General features: G+C 40.5%; 1 protein-coding gene across 1 annotated transcript in view; it reads right to left on the reverse strand.

Moving 5' to 3' along the window:
- Positions 1-22,447, reverse strand: part of LIX1 (limb and CNS expressed 1) — a 53,249-nt gene extending 30,802 nt beyond the window's left edge. Inside the window, exons 1-2 of the mRNA XM_048504096.1 lie at positions 22,136-22,447; positions 10,263-10,426 (exon numbers count right to left, since the gene is read on the reverse strand). Of these exons, the coding sequence (XP_048360053.1) occupies positions 10,263-10,426; positions 22,136-22,217 (246 nt within the window). The 5' untranslated portion in view covers positions 22,218-22,447. The remainder of the gene's footprint in view (positions 1-10,262; positions 10,427-22,135) is intronic.
- Positions 22,448-22,653: the final 206 nt, after the last annotated feature.

A 22,653-nucleotide genomic window follows, 5' to 3' on the forward strand; every position in this document is an offset into this window, starting at 1 on the left:
GCTCAGTTCTTTTCACTTGGATGAAACTGTAGGGTATGTGGTTTCAGTACAGTTTGTTTTTTTATTTTATTAAATTTGCTATCCCGCTCTTCCCAGCCAGAGCAGCTTACACACATGGTTAAAAGACAGACAGTACAATATACAATTCAAGAATGACAAAACACTAAAATATCAAATGTTAAAATCATATCCAATTATATTTACCATCCCAGTAGGCTCCAACAAGAACTATAGTCTAACTAAAACAACAGCAAATATCTCCTCCCCAATTATAATTGATATTTACCCATAGCTGGGGAGGTGTAAGGGGAACAAATGTCAGGAGACCAGCAAGTTGGAAGGAAAACCGTAGCTGCCTCAACCAAAGCCCTGGTGGAACATCTCTATCTTACAGGCCCTTTTGAACCGAGGTAGATCCCACAGAGCCCTGGTCTCCAGAGACAGAGAGTTCCACTAGGCCAGAGTGAGGGCTGAAAAAGTCCTGGGTCTAATTGAGGCTAGCCAGACATTCTTGGGGCCAGGGACCACCAGAAAGTTACTACCAGCCAAGTGAAGCTCCCTCTGAGGCAGTGGCGTAGCCAGTGGTGGGATCCCAAAATTTTAGTAACAGGTTCCCATAGTGGTGGGATTCAAACTGTGGCATAGCGCCAATGGGGCGTGGTGTGGGGTCCGACGGGGGCGTGGCCGGCATTCCGGGGTCAGGGCATTCCTGGGAGGGGCTGTGGCAAGGACACAGCCACTGCGCCGGTCCTTGGGCGGGAAACGAATGCACGCATGCGCAGGCTGCCACGCATGCCGGTGCACCTCCTGCTAGACTGCTTCAAGTTCTGCGCGCTACTGCTGAGAGGAGGGGTGTAACTAAGGCAAAAATCACCAATTAGTAACCCTCTTGGAACACACAAATAATTAGTAACCTACTCTCGGGAACCTGTGAGAACCTGCTGGATCCCACCTCTGGGCGTAGCTGTCACAGAGACATCTGTGGACAAATGCTGTGGGTGCCCCCATGGGAGTCACATGGGTGTGTGTGTGTGCAAAATCACCCACACACTGCTACCCGAAAGGCAGGCATTGGCCTGCACTTTGGGCAGTAGACGACCCAGCTTCAGCTGCTCCACCGGGCAGAGAGGGTGGCTGTGAACCCACACCCCCTCTGCCTGAAGGAACAAGCACAATCACTGGCTCCATCAGGGAGAGGAGATGGATCATGGCAGCAGCCACATCCCCTCTGCCCTAAGGAGTAGATACTGCTGCTGGCTCTGTTGGGAAGAGGGGATGGTGGCAGCTACTCCCACCCTGCTCTATAGAGCAAGTGCTGCCACCGGCTCCATCAGGCAGAAGGGATGGATCAAGGTGGTGGCCACACCCCCTCTGCCCAACAAAGCAGGCACTGCCGCTGACTCCATTGGGCAGAGGGGATGGATCATGATGGAGGTGACACCCCCTCTGCCTGGCTGTGGCTCTGTCAGGCAGAGGGGATGACTTTTCCATGTTTTCTGCCCCCCATAGGCCCCCATGCTGCAGCCACTCCATGGACCCACATATAGGCTACACATAAGGTAAGTGGTGGTGTGGGGGGCTGCGCGGGAGCCCATGGAGGGGCGGAAATTGTGGAGTCCGCTCCGAGTGCAGCTTTCCCCAGCTATGCCTCTGCTCTGTATGAGGTGATGTGGTTCCATAGGCATAATGGTCCCAGACTGATCAGGGTCTTAAAGGTTAACACCAAAGGATGAGCCGAAATTCAACCAGTAAGTAGCGCAGCTGGTGCAGCCCAGGTCAAATATGTGCTCTTACCGAAGTCCTCGTAAGAACCTTCACAGTTGTGTTCTGGACCAGTTGCAATTTCCAAAGCAGTCTCAAGGGTAGGCCCATGTAAAGCAATTTACAATAGTCCAGTCTGGAGGTGACCATTGCATAGTTCACTGTGGCAAGGTCTGAGTGGGACAGATATGAGTCCAACAGCCTTGCCTGGTGGTCGTGAAAGAAAGCAACCTTAACTGTATGTGTGATCTAGGCCTTCATAGAAAGGGAGGACTCCAGAACCATACCAGGCTTTTGATGGAAGAGACAAATCTTATTGGTGGCAAATCTGTAATGAAGCTAACTGAACATCTTATTCCATCTAGTTTTGACAGTTGGAAACTTCCTTCCACCTCCACCACCCCAGTCATAACCATAGGACCTCCATCTCTGATGGATTCAACTTCAGTCTGCTCTTTTCCAACCATCACCTTATGGCCTCCAGATACCAGGCCAAAGTATCAGGGGCATCTGCCAACTGGTCCTCCATCAACAGAAAAAGCTAGGTGTCATCAGCATACTGGTGACAACCCAGCCCAAAACTCTGAATCAGTTGTGCTAGGGGTCACATGTACATGTTGAATAACAATGGGGAGAGGATCATCCCCTGCGGTACCCCACAAAGAAGAGGGCATCACTGGGACAACCTCTCCCCATTTGCTATGTGCTGTGCCCAGTTCTAGAGAAATTAGGACAGCTACTGTAAGGCCATACCTTGAATCTTAGTAGTAGGTCAAAAATTCCTAATTGAGAATGTCAAATGCTGCTGTAAGATCTAAAAGCTGACCTACCTTAATCCAGCTAGAGTGAAGATTGTCTGTGAGGGCGGAAACCTGCAGCTACTCCACCACCACTTTCTTAACTGCCTTGGCCAAGAAATGATAAATTCAAGGCTGGGCAGTAGTTGGCTTTATGGAAAGATCTAGAGATAGTTTCTATAAGAGTGGACAGACACCCCCCCCCCCTGCCTCTTTTAAGCTCCCTAAGGAAACTCCCACGTTAAGGGAGAGATTGATAATTTTCAAGAGGGGGCTCCAGACCTCATCACCACCAACTTTAACCAGCAATGATGGGCACTGATCAAGAGCACAGAAGATCAGCTTCACAGCTGTAAGTATCTTGTCCACCTCAGCCAGGAAAGCAGACTGCAATGGTACAACATGGAACTTGAAGATGACCAAGGGGCCTCCAGTTCACTTACTCTATCAATAGTTGCTGGGAGGTCAAGTTGGAGTGACAAGACCTGCAAAGAAGCTTGCAAATGCCTCATAGCCAACAGTCGAATCGCTAGTGCTTTTGGATCCTGTAGAGAAGGATGTAACGTACCTAGTGACCTTAAATAATTGTGCTGGGCAAAAACTAGTAGATGCAATGGAGGTCACATGGAAAATCTTCTTTGCGACCTTCACTGCCATCTCACAGAATTTCATAAAAGTCCTATAAGATGTTCGGTTAGCTTCATTACAGATTTGTCACCAAACTTGCTCTAGCTGTCTTAGCTCCTGCTTCATCAATTGAAGCTTCTCAGTATACCAGGGAACCAGATTGGTATGAGAATGAATAAGACATCAGGGAGTAATCTCATCAATGGCTTCAGAGAGCTGGGTATGTCACTCCTCTACCAGCTCATCAAACAAGCCACCTAGGGGCTTCAGATACTGCAAAGCATTCCAGAAAACAGTGGGATTCATAAGTCTCTACAGGTGGGCATAAATCTGCCCATCACCTACACTGAGAAGAGCACTGAGTTCTACTGAGGTCTTCAGGGCAAACTGGCCTGACCATGGCACTCTATCATTGGAGATCAGATCCACATTTGTCCTCTTGCCAAAGATCAGATCCAGTGTGTGGTCTGCGTGATGGGACCATATTAACTAGGGAGAGTCCCTAGTGCTGCTATGGAAGATACCAGGTCCACTGCTTGAGATGAGGTCAAGTCTATATGGACATTGAAAACCCCCCAGGATAATCAGCCTGAGGTATCTCAAGGCCCAGTCCAATATGACTTTTAGCAATTTCAGCAGGGTATCTGCTGGTGGACTAGCAGCTGGTACGCCAGCAAGATAGCCAAACTCTAAACAGCATCCCACATCAGGCCTACACAATCAATACTGGAGATCATTGGAATGGGAGTTGCCCTGAAGGAGAAAGTCTCCTGCATGAGCATCTCCCCCCCCCCCCGCCCCGCCCCCCGGTCCACAAGACAGACTTTATTTTAATATTTGCAGCAGTTTAACTGTGGAGTCTAGAGATTAACGGAAGGGTAAACTAAATCTCTGGATGGAAACTGGAGGCAGAGGCTTGGGGTACAGCTGCATACTTTCTAATAGCTAAGGATGTGGTTTCAGGAAGTTACCTAAGGCTACAATGATGGAGATGAAAACCATATGCTCATATAATTTAGGTGATGATTCTCCATGCCTAGTGAATTAAAGATCTCCTTAAATCATGATAGACTTGGATAATGAAATTAGGCTCTTGCTGATACAGAAATAAATGTAATTATACATTATAAGCCCTATTCTGATTCCTACATTAGGAGCTTTATTCTACAAAATTACCCAAGTTTAGTAGAAACTAGCAAATGATGGAGGCAAGTTTGCATACCTGGTCTCATTATAGGAATAGCTATTTAATAATTAAAAACATTTATATCCTGTCCTGCCAACAATGGTCTCCAAGACTGCTAAGATTGTGTCTGTTATGAGACTCTCTAGTAGCAGTTTTTCATAATTCCCATGTGCCAAGATCTGGGAGCTTTGTACATTTGTTATCATGTGCCCAGCATGTGTTTGTTTCATTCTCCAAAGGTAGTTACACTTTTTTTAAATACATGATCCTTCAATAATTTTAATCCATGCTGCATTTTTGCAGTTGGATATGTAAACCTATTATATGCTACTAACTTGGCTGGTGTGATAAAAAAAAATAAAAGTCAGAGGTTTAGGTGAAAATTATAATTCCCATTGTAAGAGGCAGCCATGTGCAAAACATAACTATAATCAGTTTATGAAAACTGATTAACTGGATGACTTGCAATACGTACAATTACATTACCATTTTAAAAAGCAAATAAATCTGGGGCAAAGTAGATGGCTGTGACTAACACAGTTGCAAAATGTAGTCTCAACTATGTTTACAGATGTTAAGCAGTGACCTGCTTTGCCATTATGGATGTTAATGAAGTGTACCTGATGTTGCCTGCTCAATTCCCCATAGGAATATCAATGATGTGCTGTGAATGTGAATGTGGAATAAACAACATTTTAATACTAAATGTTCACTTTGAAAATACCCAGATGAGGTTGATACTGTACTTCTACTTTACAGGCTTTTGTAAAAACAATTAGGTGGAAATTCTTCTGACACATTAGCTTGGGTTCCAATAAGAATTAAATGTTGAAATTCTTTGGAACCTAATTTAAGAAGAGAAACGTCTGTTTTCCAGAAGAAGGGGATTTGATTGTCTGTACTGGTTCTTTCTTTAATCCAGAATCAGATGGATTTGTTTGTTTGTTTATCATTTATTTGTTTGTTTATCAGCTTTATAACCCACTCTCCCTGCCAAAGAAGGGTCAGAACATCTTCCAATATTTCAATGAAAAACATACACAATTATACATATACAATATAATGATGTCTTTAAAAACTCAGCCAGGGTGGGGCTGTTAAAATAAACATCACTCCCAGTTTCCCTAGTTTACAACACAAAACAGAGGGGAAGGGAGACCAGCTAAGATGGAGCTAGCCCCATTGCTGCCCTCAACAATAAACCCAATGGAACAGCTCTGTCTTGCAGGCCCTGCAGACCTGAGATAGATCCTGCAGGGTCCTGGTAACACTGGATACCAACTAGTCAAGGACAGTAGGACACTTTTTAGATCAGGGATCACCAGTAAGTTGACAGAACGTAATGTTCTTTGTGGGGACTTATCGGGAGAAGCAGTCCTGCAGGTAAGATGGTCCCAGATCATTTAGGGCATTAAATGTCAGAACCAGAATTTTGAACCTGACCTGGTACTCCACCTGGAGTAAATGCAGCTGGTAGAACACTGGTCTAATGTGGGCTCTCCACAGCATTCTTGTGAGCACCTGTGCAGCTGCATTTTGAACCAGCTGGAGTTTCCAGATCAGGCCCAAAGGTATACCTGTATAGAGCAAGTTACAGTAAGCCAATCTGGAGGAGACCATTGCATGGATCACTGTGGCTAGGTCAGGTTATTCAAGGATTGTGTCTTTCTGCTTTTTTCTTATTTTTACTGTTTTGTTACATTGATGTAAAGTTGTTGAAGCCTCCTAAGATTTAGCCAAGATGTTGTTTTCATTGGCTTTGTGAATAGTTATCAAACACAGCTTTCTTGATCTTGAATATGCATGATGTACAGAAATTCCTTCTCACTGATTAATTCACAGAGGCTGCCATTTTCTTCTAAGAATCTGGAATATCCTGCATTTGGTGAGCACCTGGGTATTACCCCTAAGGAAGGATTGATTTTTCCCAGCCTGGACAAGATGGGTGTCTGAGTTCATCTTGGGGATGCACCACCCTTTTAGAGACTGAGTTCCCATCCAGGAACTTATTTGATCTATGTTGCAGGGGCTTAAAAATTCCTCAAGGGATAACAGTTTGTACTCTTCGTTTATAAGATCACTTACAACACTGATTCCAGCACTGACCCAAATAATTGAAAAAAATCTTATCACAGTGTTGAGAGACAAAATTCTGGACACTTTATATTTCTCTTGGAGTTTTGGGACCACCAGTATGAGGTTTTCAGTACACATTTTCCTTTATCCTCAAAGTTACAATCTAATTGCATGATTGACAATAGTTGTTCCTTCTTCACATGTTACAGTGAACACATGTACAACCTATCTGCATGTACATATACTGGCTTGTAAGAAAGAGCCAATATAAAGTATGTACATATATATATATATATACACACAACAGACCTTGGTTGTAGGTCCTGGAATAAATATGGAGAAATGTATAAAACTTCCTTGCTCTGTTAATTCCCCCACCTCTCCCACACACACACTCCCCCTCCCCCCAAGATACTTGCCGGTATTATTGGTTCTGGCTGATAAATTTTACAGAACCACAACTGAAATGCAAAGGATGAAATGGCATATTCAGATCATGGGTATAATATGTTTCTTGACACCTAGCACAGGTGCATACAAACTTATTAAACATAGCAGCCTTAAATACTGATAATAGTATTGGTTACATCTTGGTAAATGTACTTTTCCTACTTAATACCCCAAAACTAAAAAGATTTTTTAAAGTTATATATCCATTGGTTTGTTGTTAATTAAAGATGTATTGAACCCATTTTGTTATATTTAAATAAAAACATGGTAACTTACCATTGGTAAGAAAAGCAAAAACATCTGCTAGAATTATGAGTGGGTTGACATCAGAGTTCACTAAAAGGGGAGCCAAAAATTTATCAGATAGGCCTCAAGTTGCCCTCCTTTACAGTAAGTAGAAAGCAGGGTTTGCATGGTTGGCGATAGTTGCTAGGATTAAATGTCCCTCTATAAAGTGGCATCAGGAAAACACATGAAATACATAGCTGCATCAACTATATTTCACATGCGTTTAGCATTAATGTAGAGATCAAGGGCTCCCCTGTAAGAGAAACTCCAGCTCATTTGCATCTGAGAAACCCATTAAACTGATTCCAATTTAAAATTACTCCTTGCCTTATTTTATGGCTAAGTCAGGCAAAAAAACAACAAAATTAATTGAATGATGGGTTAGTTTAGCTGTAGATGCAAGAAGCCAACATTCTACTCATCTTACAACCAGATAAGAATCTATGCAAATGTAGCTACTGCCTTATTGCTCCATCTAACAAAGACACTAAAAATACAGTGTCAGCAAATAAAGTGAAATATATTTTGTCCTCTTTTCTACAAAAGAAAAGATAGGGTTCTTTGCTGATATGCAGGGAACGATCCAATGAGGCTGCCATCAGATTTCATAGCATATGAAGCTGAACATTGGATTGGTCCCTATTAACCACAAGTACATGGTGGTGGATATGTCTTTGCATTCCCCTAGAAATTTCAAAAAGTTAGCTCTGGAAACTGAAGAAACCTCACGGGCAAAATGGCATAAAGCATGGATATCTCCTAGCAACAAGGGGCACAGCAAAAAAAATTGCTCCTCTTCCCTCTTGGTTCATCATATTCCCGTTGCCAGCAGAAGGGTGATTTTTTTTCACTCCATTTCCTCTCCTGACTGCTGTTCCTCTGCTTTGTGGCATTTTATCAGTGAAGTGACTTGAACCCCCAGCACTGGCTTTTCAGGGGATCTTAGAGGACTTCTGCAAGTATGTGGGAGAAAATTTGCTACAATAAGTACTTTGTACTTTTGGTTCATAGGATCCATCCCAACAACATGTTTTCAAAATTCAAAAAGTTACCAGTTGTAAAATACAGTATGTTCCAATACTGCTCATGCTAAGGACTTTCACATGAGAACTTCTCAGTGAATTGCCTCCGTATTCATTAGCTTTTATCGGAATTGTGTCAATGGAAAACATATCTGTCTGTCAGCTAAAGCATTGGCAGCTAAAGCCTTGGACTCCGTCAAACCTTTTCAACATTGTTTCTCCATTCCTCACAGACTGCTTTTTTCAGTTATTTAGACTTGTCTATTAGTTTTTCAGTTAGTTAGACTTGTCTATTTCTTAACATTCTTTCCTGAAGGGATAAATCTACAGAAGCCATCATAGCTTGTCCAATATCCTCTCATACACCTACCAGAATCAGAGGTAGAAAGAAGTTGTAAAACTACTGATAACATAATGGATGTTTCATGTATGCTAGCAGCATTAGAAGTACATAATTACATACACTAAGGAGACATCTGATTATGTGATGGAGCTAATGCGAATATGCATTGAAGCATTTATAGGCCAAATGCTGGCAGAGCAGGGTGAAATATTATATAGTGATGATAACATTTAGGTAGAGTTGCCAATCTCCAGGTGTATTATTCATCTTGTAGAAAGGGGGGTGGGGCGGAATGAATACACCAGAGCTATGGCAACAATATGAATCTGTATCCAATGGCTTAACCATGAAAAACGTGGGTATTTATATCCATAATGTATAATACACAATTTCATAAACAATGATTTATGTGACATACTTTTCACAACTTTATACACAAAAGGTGGGGCTTGTTGAGAACTACAAGCTATGATTATTCTAAGAGATAATTACGAAGAGGGTCCATAGGAGAATTTTTGATTATAAACCTATAAAATAAGGACATATTTCGTTTAAAATAGAGGGGCCTAAGAAAGCATTACGAGGTTAACCAATACCAGAGATAAACTAGCCCCACCTTATGTGTTTATTTTGAAGCAACAATTTATATATGAAGGATTACTTTGTATATATTTGTACTCACTTTAAATATAAATTGTAAATGTACTTTGGACACAATTGTACTTATTTCAACATAAATTGTAAATGTATAAAGTTGTGAAAAGTATATCATATAAATCATTGTTTATGAAATTGTGTATTATACATTGTGGATAAAAAATTCTCATATTTTTCATGGTTTAAGCCATTGGATATAGATTCATATTGTTGCCAAATCTCCAGGTGTAGCCTGATATCCAGAATATAGCATTCAGTGTACCTGGAGATAATGATGACTTTGGAGGGTGCATTCTATGACATGAGACCCAAATGAGGTCCCTCCCCTCTCCAACCTCCAGCTTCTACAGGCTGAACCCCATAATCTCCATGAATTTCCCAATGTGGAATTGTCAACCTCAGGGGTGAAATTCAGGTACCCTTCCCTGTACACTTTGTTTTATTTCGATTTAAAAAGGACAGTCTCACTTCTCTTTAGCTACTATTCTTTCAATGCATCTGGACTTCTAAGAATAACGCCTCATGAAAATAGATTATCAATCTAAATTCATTAACATCCATACATAGTACTTTTCAGATAATGAATCATTCTGAAAATACAAATTCATCCCCGTACCTATACCTAGGTCTAGTTCTGGATAAACTGGACAACACTGAAAAAATGATATGAGCAGTCATCATCACAGGCTGAGGCAGTAATTCCTGTGCTGTGGGAAGGAGACTAATGGAACAAAAATCTGATGGCGAGGGTTGGGGGAACTGGTCACCCAAGCAGCCCCATGGAGCTGGTCAAGAAATACAACTTATTTTCATCTAAAGTTTGGATTGGATATGAAGTGAGGTGGGTATCTAGAGGGAATCTGTCTGAGGGCCCGGGGTGCTTGTTGGTAGCCCAGCCTTTTTTTTTCTTTGTCTCTATGAACCTACTGTCAATCGACTTCATTGGATAATTCTAGGTTGTTAAAATAGCAGAGTAGTATAGATAGTTACTGTTAGCATATACCCTGTCCATCAAATGCTTCAGTGTCTGCATATATGTATATGTATATTTTTACCTGAAAGTTACCAAAGCAGCTTCCTCCAGGAAGGGTGACATAACTCACAAATGGAGGCCCAGGTGAATTCTGTGATTCATATACCACAGTGCCTTCACTTGAAAACACACCTTTCTGTTTCTGTTTACTCTCCCAAAATTCCTGCAGCATCGCCACAACATTCACTGCCAAAAAATACAGATGGCAATATGTTAATTGCATCCGATGAGACATGCACAGTCAAAAAGAGCCAAAATTAAGGGCATGACATACAGATAAGTATTTATACATCTAATTTGAATTTTATGAAGACTGATATCAATTGGTTTAGCACACAAACTGTTAAAGCATTCAGATTTTAGTTGGCCAAAAGCTGAGAGGTACATTAAAGTAGTTTACCACACATCTTACCTGATGTACAGTAAAATTGTACATTGGGAGAGAGCTCATTCTGTGGTAGTTTAGACTTGTTCTATTTTGTGGAGAAAACGTGTCTCAAATTTCATGTTTACTTTAAAGCAAAAATAAAATAATATTTCAAAACTTCTAAGTATGAAATGCATACTTTTTGTCTTTGGATTGTTGCTCTCGCTTTTACAACACAACCAAATTTTTGTGATATGTTCACATCATCTCGAAGAGACGTTTAAATGTAAACTGCACCAAATGAGATAGCTTGCCTCTGGTAAATGACTGATGTGATGACAGCGACTGACCTGGGATAATGGATCTACATGTGGATTTTAAAAATCTGATGAGTAATTAGGCTTCCAACTTTTGTTGAAACTCAAGAAATCTAACCTCTGTTTCTTCTGTATTTTGGAAGGGACTTCTTAGGAGTGTTTATATTTACTATCATCTATTCACTGATTGACGATCATGAAAGTTAGTTTTTATAATCCCCCTGTTCTAAAAGGTTAAGAAAGCCAGCATGTTGTGGTGGGTAAAGTGTCAGATTAGGATCTGGGAAATCCAGGTTCAAATCCCTACTCTGCCATGAAATCTTGCTGGGTGACCTTGGGCCAGTTACACACTTTCTACCTCAACCCTGGCAAGTATTTGAATAGGAGAATTTCAAGGAATACCAGAGGCAGGCAATGGGAGACACCTCTAAATGTCTCTTGCCTTGAAAACCCGATGGAGTCACTGTATGTCAGCTGTGATTTGATGGCATTTTTTTTGAAATGTTGCTTTCTATGAGATTCAAAGGGAAAAAGAGAACAGAATGTCTATGTTGCACTTGTCTCTCAGTTACTGATATGGATGGCCTAAATAGAAAGCATGAAGACTCTGTCAAGTGCTATGAAAAATAAAGCTCTGTTTGACCTAACCTTCAGGAGGGCATGGACCCCTCCCCTTCCTCAATTAAGCCAAACTAAAATAGAAACCAGATGGCTATCTCAATGTGTGATGGTGGAATTAAGTTTTGTCACAAACTGAGCAAAGGTGAAAACCCAAGTCACAAAAAAGAATTGTTTTTTTCTAAATTAAAGTTATATTTCTCTCTAGAGACCAGCAGAATTTATGAACTGTTTGTTTAATGTGATCTGCTACTTGAAGTTGATCTATGAAAGTCATCAAAGCAGTTTAGTAGATGGAATTATGATTAGTGACCTATTGCTTTTGAATTTACCAAAGGAATCATCTTATTTTCTGCAGATTTGGAAATTATTGTATCAAAACATTAAGTTACTGTAATATAACTTAAAGAATTACACATATGCTGAAAAAACTAAAACCAAGCTAGATTGTGAGATCTGGGCTGTTTGAACATTAGTTGACCTATGGTGATATCTTTTGGTTTTGCTTCAATTATTACTTCTTCTTTTAAAAAATATATGGACATACTCTTATGGACAGGCCTGGTAAGAATTTAGTGTTTTTTAAAGCCATTAAAGAAAAATTGAGATTAAGAAACCATACAAAATTCAAATATTTAACATCAAAACTTTCAGCGTATCACTTGAAGATCCTGTCAAAATGTTTCTGAAAAGATATTTTACTAGAGATGATAGCCTTAAGAAAACTTGTGAAAAAGTTAGAAAACATAGGCAGAGAACACAACTGTTCAGAACTTGGTGGTGGAAAGTGCCTTCAAATTACAGCCGACTTATGGCAACCCCTGTAAGATCTTCAAGGCAAGAAACAGTCTGAGGTGGTTTGCCGTTATCTGCCTTGGTGTAAACTGAAAGAGTTCTAAGAGAACTGTTACAGGTCCCAGGTAACCCAACAGGCTTCATGTATAGAAATGAAGAATCAAACCTGGTTCTACTGATTAGAGTCCACTGCTCTGAACTACTACATCACAATGGCTCTTGTTCAGAGCTTACATACACATTATTCTGATTATGATTCTGGAAGTTATCGCAATACAAGTCCAATTAAAACATTATCTAGGGTTGCCAATATCCAGGTGGAGCCTGAAGTTCTTTTTTAATTACAATTGATCTCCAGAATACAGAGATGTTCCCATGAAGAAAATGATAGTTGTGATGTTCAGGCTCTGTGGCATCACTTTCCTGCTGAGTACCCATCCCTACCCAAATTCCACCCCCAAATCTCCAGCAATTTCCCAATGTGGAGATGGCAATGCTGTGTTTGCCATGGGTCTCTCATTTGGTTGAACCTATCAGCCCCTTTGGAATTTGGAAAACAGGTAGTTGGTACCAAAATAAAATTGCTTCCATGGAACTGGAGCCATTCACAAAATGGCTTCCATGGGCAGCGTGGAACTAATTGCAAAATGGCTGTCATGAAAACTTGATTTAATCACACACAACAAAAGGAATGTTCCAAAAAAGCATAGAATGAGCCAAGGCAATCCTTGGCTGATGATGGAGGGAGCTACTTTGAAATGGGTTCCCCCTGAAGACACAACAGTGATACTGCCTGGGCTGTTTCAATTCCAGTGCAATGTAGAAGAACCAAGGACATAGGTAAGGGGTTTTTTTCCCCAGGTTTAACCCCCGCATTACATGTCCAAAGCTCTGCACCCCATTTGTGGTTTTGCTATTTTAAAGTGTTTTTTTCAGTTTCTGGCCTGCAGAGGGTGCAGTTTTTAGGATAGCAGCACCAAAATGTCATAGTTTTGGAGAGATTCTCCTGACACTACCATCCAAGTTTGGTGAGGTTTGGTTCAGGGTGTCCAGAGTTATGGGCTCCCAAAAGGGGTGCCCTATCCCCCATTGTTTTCAATGGGCGCTAATAGGAGATGGGGGCTACACCTTTGAGGGTACATAACTTTGGACCCCCTCAACCAAACTTCACCAAACCTAGGTGGTATCATCAGAAGAGTCTCCTAAAGATACCCTGAAAGTTTGGTGCTGCTAGCTTAACAATTACACCCCTGACAGCAGACACCCCCACATTTCCCCAGATTCTCCTTTTAAATCCACCCCGTTCGGCAAGGATTTAAAGGGAGAATCTGAGGCCCCCAGTTTAAACATTGAAAGTGATGCTATTTCAAGGTGGGGGAAGAATCCACCCTCAAACAGCATCAGTTTCAATGTTGTTTTAACTGGGGACCTCAGATTCTCCCTTTAAGGTGGATTTAAAAGGAGAATCTGGGCTCCCTAATTTTTCTGAGGGGGCGACTATAGCTAAGGTGTAATCTCTGTGGCATGATATCCACAGTTCAATCATATGTCACTTTGCTTAACACACAGTTTATTACAACAGATGGAACTTTTAAATTTCTCTGAAAATTAGAGACATGTGGATAATAAAAATGAATTGTCAGATTATACTCATTACGATTGTCCAAAGACTGGAAAGCCAGCTTTCTAAATTTATTTTCCCTTTCCTCCATTAATTTTTATCTTTCATGTAAATATTGTGTAAGGTTATAGCAGGATTTTGTGCATTATCTTTCATTAAAAAAATCTTGGCTATTTCAAAACTAGGTCAATACTTTGCTTGCATAATGAAACTTCTTGATTGGTAGAATATTTCCACAGTACTTTGGGAAAAAAAATAGAGTTTAAAATTGCTGCACTGATTGCTTTCCTGGCTAGACAAAAGGCCACAAACAATTAAGTATAATCTATTCTTTTCTTATAATTTTCTGGGCAAAAATGTCTAGCTCTAATAAGATTTGTATTTTCTAATATTTCTAATTCTCAGCATGGCCAAAATCTGGAAATACTTGATTTAACTGGAGCCATGAACAGACAAGACCAATCTTTCTACAAACTTGAAAAACACCCCAGATCTGCAATCCAAAAACAAAAATTATATTAGGCTTTAAGAAATCAGTGGCTGTTGATAGGCAACCATGCAACACTGTAAGCCTCTCCCGGACCAGTTGAAAATCCCTGGGAGAGGTCTGGGTGAGGTAGAGGCTGCAGGTCAAAGAAGGCCTGTTCTGCCACAGTCCATTTTTCTAGATTAAATGAAAACTGGATTGTTTAACACTTCTTATGGTTTCTCAAAGTAAAGGAGGAAGACTAAAGTATCTTGTCTTTGTATATTCCTCATTTAAAGTAACTTTTTAAAATGAGCAATAGACATGACCATTCACTGTGCCTAAACCAGTGAGGCTGGATATTTGAGTAGGGAATTGCTTGTCTAATGGGGGAAGGGACTGTGAGAGCAGCATGGAATGGAGCCATACGCCCAAGAATATTTCACTGGCATAAAGAGGTGTTTAAAAAGAACACACAGGGTAAGTATTTCCTGCTTAGTTTTAAACTTTAAAAGAGTTCTTAGAAGACGGGTTGATTTAACTAACTTGTCAGAATGTTATTAAATAACCATTTGATTGTAGAGAAAAAAACCCCATAGTCCTTTGGAGATTAATACACTTCATATTAGCCCCCTTTTCCCTAAAAAAGAGAAGATTCTTTTGTGCTAAGCTACGAAAATTGTCTTCCATTTCCTTGCTCAATCTGTGGCACATAATCAGTAAAACAGTATCATTTAAGCAAATACCATAACTTATAAGTGCACCTTCTAGCAGCTGCCTTCCATTAGAGGCTATAATTTAACACACACCTCACACTGAAGTTGTAAATGTTGGGCTCAGTTTGGTATACCTAAATTGTTTAAATGTGCAGAAAAAGAACACCATGGAGTGATGCTGTGACATTATACAGTAAATGGAAAAGCAATTATGTTGCTTGTTATAAACCAAATTGCTATAAAATGCAGCCTTTCCTACTACTTCTGCTTAATAATACATCATAAATGGGGATAATTTGGAACATGCTATAGAGATGCATGCAAGTTTGTTGTCTGCTATGAACACAAGGTGCACAAAGATTTTGTACATGTCTCTAGCACATTTGTTCTTCACATCTGAGCAGCAGCTGCAAACCTGAGGATCTGCATTTTCACAGACTCAAAGCTGTCTCTCTGACCAGGGTTTTCTAGGGCCAAAATATCCAGAACAATTTCTTAGTTTGTCAGTTTGCACATGTGAGTCATTGTCAGAAATGTGCAATGCTGTATATTTACGCCAAGGGACCATAAGCCCTGTCATAAAGATGATACTAATACATCATGTGAGAGTAAAGAAGACTATCACTACTATGTACACAAAAGGACTATCAGTATCAACATCTAAAATTTCATACCTGTGTGTTCATTGGAAGAATGGAACTTCCATTGCCCAAATCATCACCCATGTTATGCTCCTCTTCCAGTAACTTAAAGGGAAGTACTATGGTGCCATCACAATATTTTAATTGTATTAAAATCTGATGACCTACACACCCATTTCTTTCCCCTCCACAAATCATCTGAGGCAGGAACTGTGATCCTATGGTTTTTATAGGCCATTCTACTCTGAATGTTTGTAATAATAAATAAGCATTTCCATGCAGGCTTTTAAAAAGCATGAAAAACATTTTATATACATTATCTCAGCCAATCCTACAAGTACCTAGTGAGGTATCTCATATTATTATTATTCCCAAGTTACAAATTGGGAATGGAGAATGAAATATGGTAGGTTGTCTACTGGGCTAATTCATGACTGAGGTGAAATCTGAATAGATAAGTCTGTTTGTTGCTAGTATTTGCAGGACAGGAGTCCTGCCTGCAAGAGGGCTAAAGACACGAACAAGAGCTGCAGTTATTCTTCTCAAGACTAATGCAGAAGTATCATTTAGAAAAGAAAAGAGCAGACCAATGTATAAACCCATTGAGCTTAAAATTTCAAACTAGACACGACAGATGATTTTGGAGATGATTTTGACTGATTAGCTGGTATAACTGAATCATCCTGTCAGTGCTCTTTCAGGTGAAGAGTCTCAGTTCAGGACTCAGAGCCTTATCAGAAGAAACTCTGTTTAACTCTGAAGGTAAAATAGGAGCAGGGAAAGTCTTCTTCCCACTTTTGAAGTCCTTCGAAGTACTCTTCCTCAATTTTGCAACCATCTTGATATTGACACTTGGCTCTGCCACCCTTCTGTATAATTTGTCTCTTAAAGAAATGGATGCCTGCTTAGCAGCACAGCATGGTCTTCCTGAAGTTAGAGCATGATCCAGTCACAACAGTTGAATATTATCCAAGAAGACAGTTGGGTGGAATGGAGCAATGATTTCTAATAGAAATTTTTCCGGCTACTGTATTCCAGCTTCTACTTTCAGACTAGGGTTGCCAGATTCCCCCGGACACTGGCAGGGGATGGGGGGATAGGATTGCCAGATCCAGATTGGGAACTTCTGGAGATTTGGGGATGGATCCTGGGAAGATGGCAACCTCAGTGTGGCACTCTGTACCACAGAGTGTGGCACTCTGACCTCTGTAGTCTGGAGATGAGCTCTAATTCCACAGGATCCCCAGGTCCCACGTAAGGTTGGCAACCTTGCTCCAGACCTGGTAATTTGTGGTCTTCTAGAGCATTCTACTGTCCTTTGCAGTTACCATTACCTGATTAACTCAAACCATATTTGTTGATAAGAGCTATTTGGTTCAGAGGACTGTGTTATTTCAAACGGAAATGTTGGCCTTCTACTCCACAGGCCTTTTGTAAAAGAGAAGAAATCCAAAATTGTGATGAACCCCCTAGGGCCAATACTGAGATTTTCAATATTTTCAGATTGAGTCTTACATGCATATTTCTTTTTAAAATTATTTTTAAAATAATATCTTTATTGAATGAAGCAATTAAAAACAGTACATCTAAAAGCAAATTTTGGAGACTTCTATGTCATTTCGTTTCGTTATTACAATAAACAAAGACGTCAAAAGGAAAAGCAATAGTAGTGTAATCATGTGTAGATTAGTCTACACTTACTTGCTTCTAACAAGAAAGCTTTCAATTTGTTATCGTATTACATCCTTAGTTATATAATATCAGAGAGAGTTCCATCACCCATTGAGGAATAATTCAGAAAGTCTGTTTCCATCATATATCTTATCAGAGGGGTCCAGGCTAATTCGTAAGAATTCATTGTATCTTTTTTCAGGTAGGTGGTCATCGGTTGTTCTAAATTCTTGTGCTTTTAATATCCATTCATTAATGTTACATGCATATTACAACTGCTGATTTGATCTAACGATTAATAAAAATGGTAAATATAGGAATTATTGTGAGTAACTGGCTGTGCTTGTTCTGCAGAAATCCACAAGGGTTGTGTTCATCAGACTGCCATTTAATTAGGCCACTTAGATTAGTTTTGTGGTTTTTCTAGATTGCTGGATGGGCCTTTGAACAAGGACACAGGTTGGATTATCTTCTAGCAAACTTCTCCTTCAACTTGCTGAAAGACACACCACTGAAAAGTTGGAATTTCATCGGAGTGTGGGTTTTAGAAAGCTGTAAACTTCTAACCTGCTTTTAATTCAGTTACCCCTGGCTGACCTTGAAACAATATGAGTCAGCCATAGTACATACATGAGAATAAGACATGTTGAAGGAGCACTTGTTTATAAAACCCCTTTCTTCCTGTTCCTCTGACAAATAGATTTGGTCTCATACAGGTGTGAGACTCCAAAAGGCTCCTTTGAGTGGTTTTGGAGATGTACTTAATTTATACCTGTGTTTCTCCACAATGAGAACCCAAAGCAGATTACATCATTCTCTTCTCCTCCATTTTATTCTCAAAACAAGCCTGTGACTTGACCTTAACTTATCAACAGGCAGGCCAATTCGCGCGCAGCAGCTACTGGAACTGGCATGGGTACATGCCAGTGCATTTGCCTACCCTACTGGCATAAGTGGTACTTATGCCAGCAGTGTGGGCAAACGTGGAGGCGGGCAAATGCACTGGCAGCAACTGACCCATAAGATCCTTGTGCCTGCAGAGTTGTGCTGGCCTAAAGGAGTACTTCGGCATGACTGGGGGTGTGCTAGAGGCATTCCTGAGAATAGAACCTACCTTGGTTGGCTTTCACTGTGCTTTTGCCCCATGAAGTCTGTTTTCATCAGGCTTTTCAGGCGGCCAGAGATCCTTTAGGAAATCCTCTAGAGGCAGCACAACAGCAGCGCCATCCCCTGCCATTGCAGCTTCTGGATTGGGCTGTTTGACTGAGAATAACTTGCCCAAGGTCACCCAGTGAGTTTCCACAGCAGAGTGGTGATTCAAACCTAGATCTCCCAGATCCTTGTCTGAAACTCCAACCACTACACCACATTGATGTTCATGGGGTGGCTGCTATTGAACAATAACAAGCAGCCAGGCCTGAGTGTTTTATGCAGCTTGCATGGCAGCAAGTCACCCAGGGTTACTAGGGGTCTTGTCCCAATGGATCCTCCACCAAAAGCCAAAATCGTCCATCAAAAGCCTCATTCTCTCCCCCTGCCTTTTGCTGTCAGAAATCAAGGCTTACAATACTGCATGGTTGTGTGGCCACTGAAGGCAGTTGTTCATTAATGCTACTAGTACTGCTTCTATGATTGCAGGAGGGATTAACCTCACAATATTGTTACAAGATTTTAGATTTTTCTACATTTTCCAGTTTTCTAGACAGATGTCTTGTCTGTTCATGGATCCAGTCTCTGTATTCAAGCATCCCAGATTTTATCATGCTGAAAACTAGATATATAGATACTTTCACAAAGTGGACACTTCTGTGTTAACTACTCTTGATTTAAAATCAGGGGACTTCTCCCTGACTGACTTATGGTATCTTTTTCTTTCTGCTAAGATTGTTGAAGGCGAGTCAGATAATCAAAACCAAAACTTTTTGAGGCACAAAAAATACATTTTCTTTGTTTAAATTGTATGTTGACTCTTTTGTCTGACAGTATCTTTTAAAATGTTATGAGCAAAATGACAATATGCATAGCAATACTTATTCTCCTTAAGGTTTAGAATAGCAGCAGCCTACCTGGGGAAGCAGGCAATGCAGCCCAATGCCTGGTCCCCAACAGTGATATTTAGAAGGTAAAATACGTACTCTCATTTCCCTTTGGCTTTCAGAGTCAGAAATAAAGGAAGGTCTCTGGTTTAACAATCTGGGTTAGCACTGTCTGTTTGTAAATTGACATCTCTCATGATCACCAAGACATTGAAATGGAATTTGGTATACATATTCTGGGCATAATTCTATGTTCTAAAGTGAAAAGCAGCTAACTCCTGCATTTGGTGGTTGATCCCCTGACTCTTAAAAAAAAAAGTGCTGGGCCAATGGTGTGATGTCATTTCCAGGAAAACCCCAGAAGCAGTGACTGAGTGAGAGGGAACTGCACCCGGGGCACGACCTGCCTGCGCGCCCCCGCCCCGTCCCAATCCCGCCCCGCCAATCCCCACTGCTGGGAAGGAGGTCTGGGGGCGATTTTTTCACCCCAAAATGATGCCAATGATGCGTGCCCAGGGCACGGTGCCCCCCAGCCCCATTGCAGCTTTGCCACCGCCCAGAAATGACGTCATGCCTTTCATAGTGTTGCCGAAACTATAGGGTTTTTTGTTTGTTTTTTGTGAGAGAGGGTTAGTTTTTCATTTTGGCCTGGCAACTCCATCCTTGCATCTTGTGTCCAGAGTCAAAAGGAAATGCAAAAAGCTTTGAGAATGTAGATATAGCAATGAAAGTTGGTGTGTATTCTTGGCCCAGAACTCTATATAACAAGTTCAAAACTCAGCTTTATCACAGCATCTATCTGCAAGAGTGCTGGAAAGGTGTGGAACACAGAATAATGCAATATATATACCTCCCTTGAGCATTGAGCTATCACAATCAAACTTGGTATGTGAATGCTTATGACTTTAAAGTTCAGATGAAGATTAAACACAGTCTTGTCTCCACCCACATTTCTCAGGGGAGCACGGAGAAGGGAAGGTGCGAAATTAATTGTCATGTGATATCTGAAGCAAGACCTCTCACACAATTGATGATTAGATTTTCAATACCTTCTATATTAAGGGAAGAGGATAACACATAACAGGAACACATCTAAGATATACGGCATATTCAAGAATGTTATACTCTTCATCAGAAGAGTGGCTTTTATTGGCTGACCCCATGCTGGGGTAAGATTCCTGTGAAAAGGGTATTGTAACCCCATTGTGTTTGACATGTCTGTTTCAGCTTTATTATAGCCATTCTTCCTGCCCACAGATCTGTGGGTGGTCACAATAACTTTGTCTGAGAGGCTAGTACATGCACTTTCAATCAAAATCTTGTCAAATGATCTTCAGGAATCTGCCACAATGGAGAGGAAAAATGCCTCCCTATTCTACCTTTTCTATGTCAAATTCTTTTTACTTATGAGATGCATCTGTTTTCACAAGATTTCTGAAGAAAAACTGCAGCTCAATATAGGTCTGCCATTACAGTGTGGGTGGCCTAGGAAGCTCTACTTGTGTTTATCTGTCTGACTCTTGATTCCTGTCAAACTGCATATGGAATAAGGGTTCGGTATACAACCTCCCTCCCTCACCAGCTGCGCATTCAAAGTGGTTCATTCTATACTCATTTTAAAAGAATGCATTAAGGTGAAGTTACTAACCAGTTAACATAGCTACTGGGAAATGAATGAAGCAAATATTTTTTAAAAAAGCTTCTCCATATTTCCACTGGGCAGTGAACTTTCTGTATAAAATGTTACCCATCAACAACAACAAAAGCACAGTATTACAAGTGGCATATTTCCCCCCCTGCCAGCCCAATCCTCTTTTTCTGGAGAAGATGAGGTTATAAAGTTATTCCATCTATAATAGGAAATGTAAAATTCTTGAGTTTCTTCTATATATAAATACTATTCAGGAATTTAGCTTCTCTGAGCAAAGAATGCTTATGGTTATGGTCTATGCTCTGATGCCCTTCTTCAAACACGGTAGCAGCTTACTCTTGCATTAAACTTCAACAAAGATATATTGGTGGTGCTCATAAATATTAATTTGCATTATCCAGAGATGAAACCAGCTTAGCATGATAATAACAACAAACACCAATAGACAACTTCATGGAGCTAAATTTAGGAAACTTTCAGTATTTGATTGGCTGATACAGACTCAGTACTTATAAACAAGGCTGTGGTTAGACACATAAAACAAAGAGATATTGTCTGTGAGCAAATTGTATAACCCAGAAAACTCATGTGCTGTGGTGGTAACATAATGCATGCTTGATTAAAGAGCAACATGCATAAAATCCCAGCATAAAGCTAACCTTTAAAAATGGCAAATAGTCTAAAAGCAAATTCTCAATCCAACAAACTTTTCCTATAGATAGAATTTATGTAATGAATGCATTACACTGTAATAGCCAATGCATTACATTATTTACCAGATGAAAAATATTGTAATGTCCTTACAAAAAATTAATAAGCATTAAAAAGTTATAGAAATCAGCACCATGAGAATTAGCATCATATGCTGATGGAAAGATGTGTTGAAATTTGTAAAGCAGTATCCAGCTTGCCCTCTGCAGTGCCTCACTGCAAGTTTAAGTCTGACATGAACGCAAGTTACATTCTAGAAGTCCAGAAACTTTGTTTGGTACTTACAGTCTTTAAATGCAAGTGCAGGGTCTCTGTGAGGCAGGACTTGGGAAATTATATGCTGCAGCGATTCCAAGGTTCTGTCCATCGTGGTCTGCCTCTTCCAGACTGCAGCCACAAAGTGTCCTCATGCCTAAATTCTTCCAGTCTTGTACTGAATTTATGCAGTTCATTGATGAACTGGATTAGTCAGGAATCTCTTTCAGCATCTGCCAATCAGACATTGCCCAGATTCAAAAGACCCTTCAGGGGGTCCTCCTCCCTGGCTTGCTTATCTTTGTTGTATGCTGAGCTAATTAGCTGGAAAGGCAGGCTGACAGTCTCCTTCCTACTGCTTTCTTCTGTTAAACATACCCACCTACTGGCTAACTGGAGAAGCTAATCATGTGAAAGACATTCTTCTTTTCATCCCTGACATTGACTGGAGCTGCTGAACCACACAAAGTTTGGGTTTCTGTTGATTTAATCAGAATCTACCTCCACTCTGTTGAATTCTCAGAAAGGTGAAAGACAATCCCAATGTT

Source organism: Sphaerodactylus townsendi, linkage group LG07 (assembly GCF_021028975.2).
Source record: "Sphaerodactylus townsendi isolate TG3544 linkage group LG07, MPM_Stown_v2.3, whole genome shotgun sequence".
Classification (NCBI taxonomy): Eukaryota; Metazoa; Chordata; class Lepidosauria; order Squamata; family Sphaerodactylidae; genus Sphaerodactylus; species Sphaerodactylus townsendi.